The following is an 11,154-nucleotide window of genomic DNA, read 5'->3' as shown; positions in this document are numbered from 1 at the left end:
TACAAAGCTCGAATTCCCGAAAATGCTCCAATTGGTACGTCAGTTATTACTGTACATGCGAGTGATGCGGATGATGGGTTAAATGGGGCTGTTCTCTATTCCTTTATAAACCATGTAAATGATAAAAATATCGAGTCTTTCGCAATTAATGAAGTATCTGGTGAAATAACAGTTCATGGAATTTTAGACCAGGAGTCAAATAATGCAATCGAAATTCGCGTCCAAGCTAGAGATAGAGGGCAAATTCCAAGAGTAGCTCATTGTAAAATATTAATTGAAGTAATAGATGTTAACGACAATATTCCTGAAATATTTGTAACGTCTCTTGTTAATGATGTAAAAGAGGGTTCACCAAGGGGGACAATGGTCGGGCTGATTACAGTTAAAGATAATGATTCTGGTAAAAACGGAGCTGTGTATTTGAGATTAACCGATTCCCTTCCGTTTTTAATACAGAATACGTATAAAAATAAATATTCTCTATTTGTAGATGATCATCTGGATAGAGAGATTGTGTCAATATACAATGTGACCATCACAGCTACTGATGAAGGGACTCCGCCTCTCTCTAGTACCAGTGTCATTATTGTACACGTTTCTGATGTGAATGACAACGCGCCGCGCTTTCCCGACCATGTCATTAATGTTTATGTTAAAGAAAACAGTCAGATAGGAGCCGTTATTCATACAGTATATGCTTTTGATCCTGATGTAGGTGATAATGCCCGGATCACATATTCATTAGTAGAAAGCTCTAAAAGCAGCCCGGTGACATCAATGATTAACATAAACTCTGACAGTGGAGATATTCACAGTTTACAGTCTTTTAACTATGAGGAGATTAAAACGTTTCAGTTTAAAGTTCAGGCCACAGACTCTGGTGTTCCTCCGCTTAGCAGCAACGTGACTGTAAATGTTTTTATTCTGGATAAGAATGACAATAGTCCAGCGATTCTCGCGCCCTATTCCGAGCACGGCTCCGTTAACACCGAGAACATTCCCTATTCTGCTGAGGCGGGCTACTTTGTGGCCAAGATCAGAGCTGTAGATGCGGATTCTGGTTACAATGCGCTGCTGTCTTATCACATCTCTGAGCCCAAAGGTAACAATTTGTTTCGAATCGGAACCAGCAGCGGAGAGATCAGGACTAAGAGGAGAATGAGTGACAATGATTTGAAAACTCACCCGTTGATCATTTTGGTGTCTGATAACGGAGAGCCCTCACTGTCAGCGACTGTGTCTATTGATGTCGTGGTTTTTGAAAACACTGGTGACGTCAAGACTCAGTTCAGACATGTACCTATCAAGGAGGAGAATTTCTCGGATTTAAATCTGTATTTGCTGATCGCCATTGTGTGTGTATCCGTCATCTTTTTACTGAGTCTCATCAGTTTAATAGCTGTAAAATGCCACAGGACAGAGGGCAGTTTGGGCAGGTACAGCGCCCCAATGATCACCACCCACCCTGACGGGAGCTGGTCTTACTCCAAATCCACTCAGCAGTATGACGTGTGCTTTAGCTCGGATACACTGAAGAGTGACGTAGTGGTTTACCCTGCGCCTTATCCGCCTGCAGATGCAGAGCTAATCAGTATTAATGGAGGAGACACGTTTACCAGAACGCAAACACTTCCTAATACAGAAAAGGTAAGAATCATAGCTGCATGTATTATAAGGAATGGTTCATTGCTGTGAAATCATCACTTCACCTGGCTGTCATGCCGATGTTTATTTCCTGCCATTTGGGAAAGAAAGTTGTTTGCGCTCTCCGTGGTACTGAAGCGCTTCAACATGTAGCAGCGCGTTATACAGTATTAAAATAAATATGTAAGTATTTCCCCATATGCATCCTTTAAGAAGCATCCGTATTTATGATATATGTTTTCATATTATAATATTTTCAATTGGTCTTGACCTTCATGTTAGTCATTTGCTATTGTAGCGGTTTAATTTTATTTATGATTTCGGTGATTGTAAAGTGTACAGAAATAGGCTATTGTCTTCAATTTAAATAAAGCGTTTACATTTTTTCATATTTTTAATTAATTTCGGAATAGTCATAGTCGATGTAGCATTTGTATTCAACCACATGTTTAACTCTTTGCACAATGAAGGTTTAGTCTGGAAAAGCTTCGTTTGTCCGCTAGAGGTCCCCAGCTCCCTGTAAATATTCGTGTGCCGCTGTCTCCGCCTTGTTTTTCGCTGCTGGTGGGGTGAAATGGCTTTGTTCGCGACGCCACATCTGTTCATTCGTCGTGGATAGCAAACTAAACACAGTCGAAATGCAGTCTGTACTATCAGGCTAAATACTGTGTATTTTCTTTGAAACGGAACATGGCGACTTCGTGGGACCATGTTTGTGTATTAATGATACTTCATGTGCTGATTTGCTTTGGGAATACAGCGGACGGGCAGATTGTGTATACTGTGTCGGAAGAGACGAACAGAGGAAGCACAGTCGGCAACCTTGCGAAGGATTTAAACCTAAATTTACAGGATCTGCTTAATCGGGGATTTCAACTTGTGTCCGGGCCAAATAAAAGGTATTTTGATCTCAATGCAAAAACTGGAGTGCTGCATGTTCAAGACAGAATAGACAGAGACGATCTCTGCGGACGGAGCTTGAAATGTTCTCTTCCTTTGGAGGCTATTGTTAACGAGCCCTTAAACGTTTATCGCTTTGAAGTAAACATATTAGATGTTAATGATAACGCTCCCACATTTCGTTCACCCTTTAAACATTTTAACATATCAGAGTCTGCATTTTCAGGCGAAAGGTTTCCATTACCGAGCGCGTTTGACGCGGATGCGGGCAGTAATTCGGTAAAGAGCTACAAGCTTACCCCGAATGAACATTTCTCTTTGGATGTTCAGAGCGGAGGAGAGCAGAGTGTATCTGCTGAATTAGTGCTACAGAAAACGATAGACCGAGAGAAACAGGCTGTGGTCCAGCTCACACTGACCGCTGTAGACGGAGGAAAACCTCCAAAATCAGGGACAATAGATATCAACGTTAATGTTGAAGATGTAAATGATAATATCCCAGTCTTTAGTAAGCCTTTGTTCAAAGCTCGAGTAGTAGAGAATGCACCTCCTGGCACCTTCGTAATACAAGTTCATGCCAGTGACCCAGATGAGGGACTAAACGGTGAAATTGCATATTCTTTAATGAGCCATGACAACGATAATAGTGTAGATGCATTTTATATAGATTCTGAAGAGGGACACATAACGATAAAAGGCATCATAGACTATGAAAAAGGTGGCGCGGTCGAAATTAGAGTTCAAGCCAAAGACAAAGGACACAAACCACGGGCCGCCTATTGTAAAGTTTTAGTGGAGATAATTGACATAAATGACAATACTCCAGAAATTTCTGTTACTTCTTTAGTAAATACTGTTAAAGAGGACGCACCTAATGGTACAGTGGTTAGTATGATATCTATTATAGACAATGATGCGGGGAAAAATGGAGATGTCCAACTTAAGATTCGTGAGTCAATGCCATTTAAAGTAACAAACTCGTACAATAATTATTATACTTTAGTTGTAAACGGTCCTCTGGACAGAGAGAGTGCGTCTGAGTATAACGTGACCATCACAGCTACTGATGAAGGGACTCCGCCTCTATCTAGTACCAGTGTCATTACTGTACACGTTTCTGATGTGAATGACAACGCGCCGCGCTTTTCAGACCCTGTCATTAATGTTTATGTAAAAGAGAACAGTCAGATCGGAGCTGTTATTCATACAGTATCTGCGTTTGATCCCGATGAGGGTGATAATGCCCGGATCACATATTCATTAGGGAGTTTTAAAAACGGTCCGGTAACATCCATGATTAATATAAACTCTGACAGTGGAGATATACACAGTTTACAGTCTTTTAACTATGAGGAAATTAAAACGTTTCAGTTTAAAGTTCAGGCCACAGACTCTGGTGTTCCTCCGCTCAGCAGTAACGTGACTGTAAATGTTTTTATCCTGGATGAGAATGACAATAGTCCCACGATTCTCGCGCCCTATTCCGAGCACGGTTCCGTTAACACCGAGAACATTCCCTATTCTGCTGAGGCGGGCTACTTTGTGGCCAAGATCAGAGCTGTAGATGCGGATTCTGGTTACAATGCGTTGCTGTCCTACCACATCTCTGAAACCAAAGGAAACAATCTTTTTCGAATCGGAACCAGCAGCGGAGAGATCAGGACTAAGAGGAGAATGAGTGACAATGATTTGAAAACTTACCCGTTGATCATTTTGGTTTCTGATAACGGAGAGCCCTCACTGTCAGCGACTGTGTCTGTTGATGTCGTGGTTGTTGAGAACACAGGTGACGTCAAGACTCAGTTCAGACATGTACCTATCAAGGATGAGAGTTTCTCGGATTTAAATCTGTATTTGCTGATCGCCATTGTGTGTGTATCCGTCATCTTTTTACTGAGCCTCATCAGTTTAATAGCTGTGAAATGCCACAGGACAGAGGGCAGTTTGGGCAGGTACAGCGCCCCAATGATCACCACCCACCCTGACGGGAGCTGGTCTTACTCCAAATCCACTCAGCAGTATGACGTGTGCTTTAGCTCGGATACATTAAAAAGTGATGTAGTGGTCTTCCCCGCGCAATTTCCGCCAACAGAAGCAGAACTGATCAGTATTAATGGAGGAGACACTTTCAATAGAACACAAACACTTCCTAATAAAGAGAAGGTAAGACATTTGGAATTAAACTTGTTTTGCTTTGCACACACATGATTTTATATTCTTTACACCAAGCGTGTTGGTTTTGTCACTGTTCCCTGTCCATGGTTCTGAAAATATGTTGGCACTTTTAGGTCTCTAAATAAACCTGTTATTCCATACATTTCTCGTAATTTGGGTAATTTGGAGCACTTTGAAAAACGCTTAAACTATGTTCTCACTTAGTATAAATATATCTTGTTATTTTAGTAAATCATTTTTCGATGATTATTCGAGGCAGGATGCTGTACAATCGTTTGGTCAAACACACGATTTGTCCGCGCGATGTCAGTATCTGCCTGCTGTGTTTGTTGTCAGGACATGGAAAAGCTCCTCCTATGTTCCTTTTCTTGCAGTCGTTCTGGTTGAGGGCTTTGTTGCGAGTCCGGCATTGTCTTCGCATCCAGTCCTCGCGTCTATCAGGAGAAATCTGTTGTACAGACATGCGAACGTAATTTTTTTATGTTTTATACACAGCGTCGATGTGGTAAAATGTATTTAACAGACGCTCAATCGTTTATGTTGTGGATATTTTTCGTGGTGTTTCTTCGCTTGTGGATGTTAACGGATGGACAGATTGTGTATTCCATATTGGAGGAAGCAAACCCAGGCACGACAGTTGGGAATTTAGCAAAGGATTTAAACCTTAATTTACAAGAAATTGAAAGACGTGGATTTCATATAGTGTCGGAGACAAACAAGAGGTATTTTGATTTTAATTTAAAGACTGGTGTTCTACGCACCCACGAGAGAATAGACAGAGAAAAGCTTTGTGAACAGAATGCGAAGTGCTCGTTGCCTTTAGAAGCAGTTGTTAACTCGCCGTTGAACATATACAGGTTTGAAGTAAACGTGATAGATATTAACGATAATTCACCAGTATTTCGTAGCACAAAGACAACACTTAACATTTCAGAATTAGCCTTACCAGGGGAGCAGTTCACTCTACCAAGAGCGATTGACGCAGATGCAGTAGGTAATTCGGTAAAGAGCTACAAGCTGAGCCCCAATGAACATTTCTCTCTTGATGTTCAAAGCGGAGGAGAGCAAAGTGTATCAGCCGAACTAGTGCTACAGAAAGCTTTAGACCGAGAAAAACAGGCTGTGATCCAGCTCACACTGACCGCTGTAGACGGAGGAAAACCTCCGAGATCAAGCACAATGCAGATAGTCGTAAATGTCGAGGATGTTAACGATAATATTCCTGTTTTCAGTAGATCGTTGTATAAGGCTCGTGTTAATGAAAACACGCCACCTGGTACGTCAATTATCACAGTTCAAGCCATTGACCGCGATGAGGGTGTAAATGGTCAAATTCTCTATGCTTTAGTTAATCACGATAATGATAGACATGTCGATTCTTTCTCAATAAATCCTGAAACCGGTGTGATTACAATAAAAGGAGATGTAGATTTTGAAAGACAAAATGCAATAGAGCTTCGCGTGCAGGCAAAAGATAAAGGGCAAAAACCACGAGCTGCACTTTGTAAAGTCTTAGTTGAAATTGATGACATGAATGATAATACTCCAAAAATCTCTGTTACGTCTATGGAGAATGCAGTTAGAGAAGACGCTCCCATTGATACGATGGTTGGAATGATAACTGTAACTGATAATGATGCGGGTAAAAACGGTCAGGTCAATTTAAAAATTATTGGCTCGGTTCCTTTTAAAGTACAAAATTCATACAAGAATTATTATGCTTTAATTGTAAACGGCCCTCTAGACAGAGAGAGTGCATCTAAATATAACGTGACCATCAAAGCGGCTGATGAAGGGACTCCGCCTCTATCTAGTACGAGTGTCATTACTGTACAACTTTCTGATGTGAATGACAACGCGCCGCGGTTTCCAGAGCCTGTCATTAATGTTTATGTGAAAGAGAACAATCAGATCGCAGCTGTTATTCATACAGTATCTGCAATTGACTATGATTTAGGTGATAATGCCCGGATCGCATATTCAATAGTAGGTGGCCCGGTAACATCAATGATTAACATAAACTCTGACAGTGGAGATATACACAGTTTACAGTCTTTTAACTATGAGGAGATCAAAACATTTCAGCTTAAAGTTCAGGCCACAGACTCTGGTGTTCCTCCGCTCAGCAGTAACGTGACTGTAAATGTTTTTATTCTGGATGAGAACGACAATAGTCCCGCGATTCTCGCGCCCTATTCCGAGCACGGTTCCGTTAACACTGAGAACATTCCCTATTCTGCTGAGGCGGGCTACTTTGTGGCCAAGATCAGAGCTGTGGATGCGGATTCTGGTTACAATGCGCTGCTGTCTTATCACATCTCTGAGCCCAAAGGAAACAATCTGTTTCGAATCGGAACCAGCAGCGGAGAGATCAGGACTAAGAGGAAAATGAGTGACAATGATTTGAAAACTCACCCGTTGGTCATTTTAGCTTGTGATAACGGAGAGCCCTCACTGTCAGCGACTGTGTCTATTGATGTCGTGGTTGTTGAGAACACAGGTGACGTCAAGACTCAGTTCAGACATGTACCTATCAAGGAGGAGAGTTTCTCGGATCTAAATCTGTATTTGCTGATCGCCATTGTGTGTGTATCTGTCATCTTTTTACTGAGCCTCATCAGTTTTATAGCTGTAAAATGCCACAGGACAGAGGGCAGTTTGGGCAGGTACAGCGCCCCAATAATCACCACCCACCCTGACGGGAGCTGGTCTTACTCCAAATCCACTCAGCAGTATGACGTGTGCTTTAGCTCGGACACACTGAAGAGTGACGTAGTGGTTTATCCTGCGGCATTTCCACCTGTAGATGAAGAACTTGTCAGTATTAATGGAGGAGAAACTTTTTTCAGAACGCAAACACTTCCTAATAAAGAGAAGGTAAGTGAATTAGTGGTAAAGGGGCTAGTTTTTTTACTGTATTCAGAACCTTACTTTCACTTAGACATGCTATATGTTGACCAATGTGTTTATTGTCCCATGGTGTTACAGCAAAAAATCGAAAATTTGAAAATAAAGATAAAATTCCCTCGTTTTTTATATTAAAAAAAATGTTATAATCAAAAATAATATATTAGTATATAACAGTTTTTTTTCTCCTAAATGTGTACAATATCACACCATGTATACACATGTACGGTATTGTCCAGTACTCACGTGTCAGGGACGGTATTTTGTTTTATATATGTATTATTGTTACAATTGTATTATTTTTAAGATTTGAAATAAAGATTTCGTCCTTATAATACTTCGTGTTAGGTAAAGTCTTTAAGCAGTGTAAATTATTTGTGCTTTTTTACAATATTCTCTGTCCTTGGTGCTGAAAGTTTCCAAGGAAAATTTTGGCAAGTTTTAAGTCATATGTTGTTAAATTAGTTAAAACTTTCCGTTGTATTTTTGTGGTTTCTCTGTAATTAACCCTGCTGATCATGTGCTAGCAATACCTCTGTTAGACACTCGATATCAAGGGAAACGTTTGCAATATTTAACAATCTGAAATTTATATTCAATTACGATTTTAATCTCATAACAATATTATTTTTAAATGTTTTGTCAATAATGTTTCTAATTTCCCGCACGATGTCAGTAGCCTGCCATTTTATACGAAAATGTGTGTAACTGAGCTAAGCTCCTCCTTGTTTCGTAGTTGGTTTCACCAGCGGAGGGCTTTGTTTCCAGTTCGCCATTGTGTCAGAGGACTGCTGCCGTGAGGTTTCTTGTGAATATTTACTCTGCGATTATGCGAACGGATTTCCGTGGTTTTGTCATATCTAAAAGATTCACGCACGATGGCGTCCAAAGGACTACGAAAATGTAGATTTGGATTTTTTGTGTGTTTACTCTGTCGGTTTTGGAATATTGCGGGCGGTCAGATTGTGTATTCCTTGACGGAGGAAGCAAACCCAGGGACTACAGTTGGGAATTTGGCGAAAGATTTTAATCTGAATGTTCAGGAACTTGAGTTACGGGGGTTTCATATCGTCCAGGGACCCAACAAGAGGTATTTCGATGCAAATATCAAAACTGGTATTCTTCATGTCAGAGAGAGAATTGATAGAGAAGCGATATGCATGCAAAATATCAAATGCTCTCTTCCTTTAGAAGCTATGATTAACTCCCCTTTAAACATATACAGATTGGAAGTTAATGTCCTGGACATTAATGATAATGCGCCTGCATTTCGGACTTCAATAATAAAATTGAATATCAGCGAATCAGCGTTTCCAGGGGAGAGGTTTCCGTTACAAACTGCGCTTGACGCAGATGTGGGTAGTAATTCGGTAAAGAGCTACAAGCTAAGCCCGAATGAACATTTTTCTCTGGATGTTCAGAGCGGAGAAGAACAAAGTGTATCTGCCGAGTTAGTGCTACAAAAAGCTTTAGACCGTGAAAAACAGCCTGTGATCCAGCTCACACTGACCGCTGTAGACGGAGGAAAACCTCAAAAGTCTGGTACGACAGAAATCATAGTTGACGTATTAGATGTAAATGATAACATTCCTGTTTTCAGCAAATCATTGTATAAAGCTCGCATCACCGAGAATGCTGCGCCTGGTACACACGTCATAACCGTTCAAGCTGTTGATTTAGACGAGGGCATCAATAGTGAAATTATTTACACTATTGTCAATCACAATAATGACAAAACGGTAAATTCATTTTCTATAAATCCGAAAAATGGACAAATTATTGTGCAACATAACGTCGACTACGAGGACAAGACTGCAATCGAACTTCGAGTACAAGCAAAAGATAGAGGATCAAACCCGAGAGCAGCACACTGTAAAGTATTGATCGAAATCGTTGATGTTAATGACAACATACCTGAGATATCTGTGACGTCTTTAGTAAATACAGTTAAAGAAGATGCTCCTATTGATACGATGGTTGGAATGATAACTGTGACTGATAATGATGCTGGTAAAAATGGGCAGGTCAATTTAAAAATCCAGGGCTCTGTTCCTTTTAAAGTGCAGAATTCATACAAGAACTATTATACTTTAGTTGTTAACGGTCCTCTAGACAGAGAGAGTGCGTCTGAGTATAACGTGACCATCACAGCTACTGATGAAGGGACTCCGCCTCTCTCTAGTACCAGTGTCATTAATGTACACGTTTCTGATGAGAATGACAACGTGCCGCGCTTTCCCGACCCTGTCATTAATGTTTATGTGAAAGAAAACAGTCAGATTGGAGCTGTTATTCATACTGTATCTGCTTTTGATCCTGATGTAGGTGATAATGCTCGGATCGCATATTCAATAATAGAGATCTCTAAAAGCAGCCCGATAACATCCCTAATCAACATAAACTCGGACACTGGAGATATACACAGTTTACAGTCTTTTAATTATGAGGAGGTTAAAACGTTTCGGTTTAAAGTTCAGGCCACAGACTCTGGTGTTCCTTCGCTCAGCAGTAACGTGACTGTAAATGTTTTTATTGAGGATAAGAACGACAATAGTCCCGCGATTCTCGCGCCCTATTCTGAGCACGGTTCAGTTAACACCGAGAACATTCCCTATTCTGCTGAGGCGGGCTACTTTGTGGCCAAGATCAGGGCTGTAGATGCGGATTCTGGTTACAATGCGTTGCTCTCTTATCACATCTCTGACACCAAAGGAAACAATCTGTTTCGAATCGGAACCAGCAGCGGAGAGATCAGGACTAAGAGGAAAATGAGTGACAATGATTTGAAAACTCACCCGTTGATCATTTTGGTGTCTGATAACGGAGAGCCCTCACTGTCAGCGACTGTGTCTATTGATGTCATGGTTATGGAAAGCAGAGGTGACGTCAAAACTCAGTTCAGACATGTACCTATCAAGGAGGAGAATTTCTCGGATTTAAATCTGTATTTGCTGATCGCCATTGTGTGTGTATCTGTCATCTTTTTACTGAGCCTCATCAGTTTGATAGCTGTAAAATGCCACAAGACAGATGGCAGTGTGGGCAGGTACAGCGCCCCAATGATCACCACCCACCCTGACGGGAGCTGGTCTTACTCCAAATCCACTCAGCAGTATGACGTGTGCTTTAGCTCTGATACACTGAAGAGTGACGTAGTGGTTTTCCCTGCGCCTTATCCGCCTGTAGATGAAGAACTAATCAGTATTAATGGAGGAGACACTTTTACCAGAACACAAACACTTCCTAATACAGAAAAGGTAAGACATAACAGGTTCATATTTTATGTTTTTTTATTTGTTAGCCACCGGAGTGAAACAGGCAAGAACGCAAATGTGCATGTTTTAATTTTGGTTTGAATGATCACGTTACAAATATTTTTCAGACTTTTATTTACATCTTATTGTTCAAAGCCACTTGGTGTCAGTATAGAAGTATTTTGTAACCTCTGTGCGCGCCCACACTTGCTCCTCCTCATCCTCTGCCGGAGTGCGCGCTCGTGTGCTTTGTTCCTTATGGTCTTGATGGCTG

General features: G+C 40.9%; 2 protein-coding genes across 9 annotated transcripts in view; both read left to right on the top strand.

Annotated features, from left to right (window-relative positions):
* LOC130437733 (protocadherin alpha-C2-like) overlaps window positions 1-11,154 on the top strand; it is an 89,303-nt gene that overhangs the window by 50,559 nt on the left and 27,590 nt on the right. The window contains exon 2 of one of the 8 annotated variants that reach the window (XM_056769262.1): window positions 1,577-1,634. The exons of 6 other annotated variants lie outside the window; for them this stretch is intronic. In XM_056769262.1, coding sequence (XP_056625240.1) covers window positions 1,577-1,588 — 12 coding nt within the window. In that variant the 3' untranslated portion in view covers window positions 1,589-1,634. Of the gene's footprint in view, window positions 1-1,576; window positions 1,635-5,149; window positions 7,597-11,154 lie in introns of those variants that run through there. One more of the 8 variants, XM_056769254.1, reaches the window with a different exon arrangement.
* LOC130438457 (protocadherin alpha-3-like) lies at window positions 8,505-10,939 on the top strand. The gene is made up of 2 exons (XM_056770389.1): window positions 8,505-10,883; window positions 10,928-10,939. The coding sequence occupies exons 1-2, from the start codon at window positions 8,505-8,507 to the stop codon at window positions 10,937-10,939; spliced, it is 2,391 nt and encodes a 796-aa protein (XP_056626367.1).

Source organism: Triplophysa dalaica, chromosome 16 (assembly GCF_015846415.1).
Source record: "Triplophysa dalaica isolate WHDGS20190420 chromosome 16, ASM1584641v1, whole genome shotgun sequence".
NCBI lineage: Eukaryota > Metazoa > Chordata > Actinopteri > Cypriniformes > Nemacheilidae > Triplophysa > Triplophysa dalaica.
Note: the sequence above shows the minus strand (reverse complement) of the source record. Positions and strands in the feature narration are given on the sequence as shown.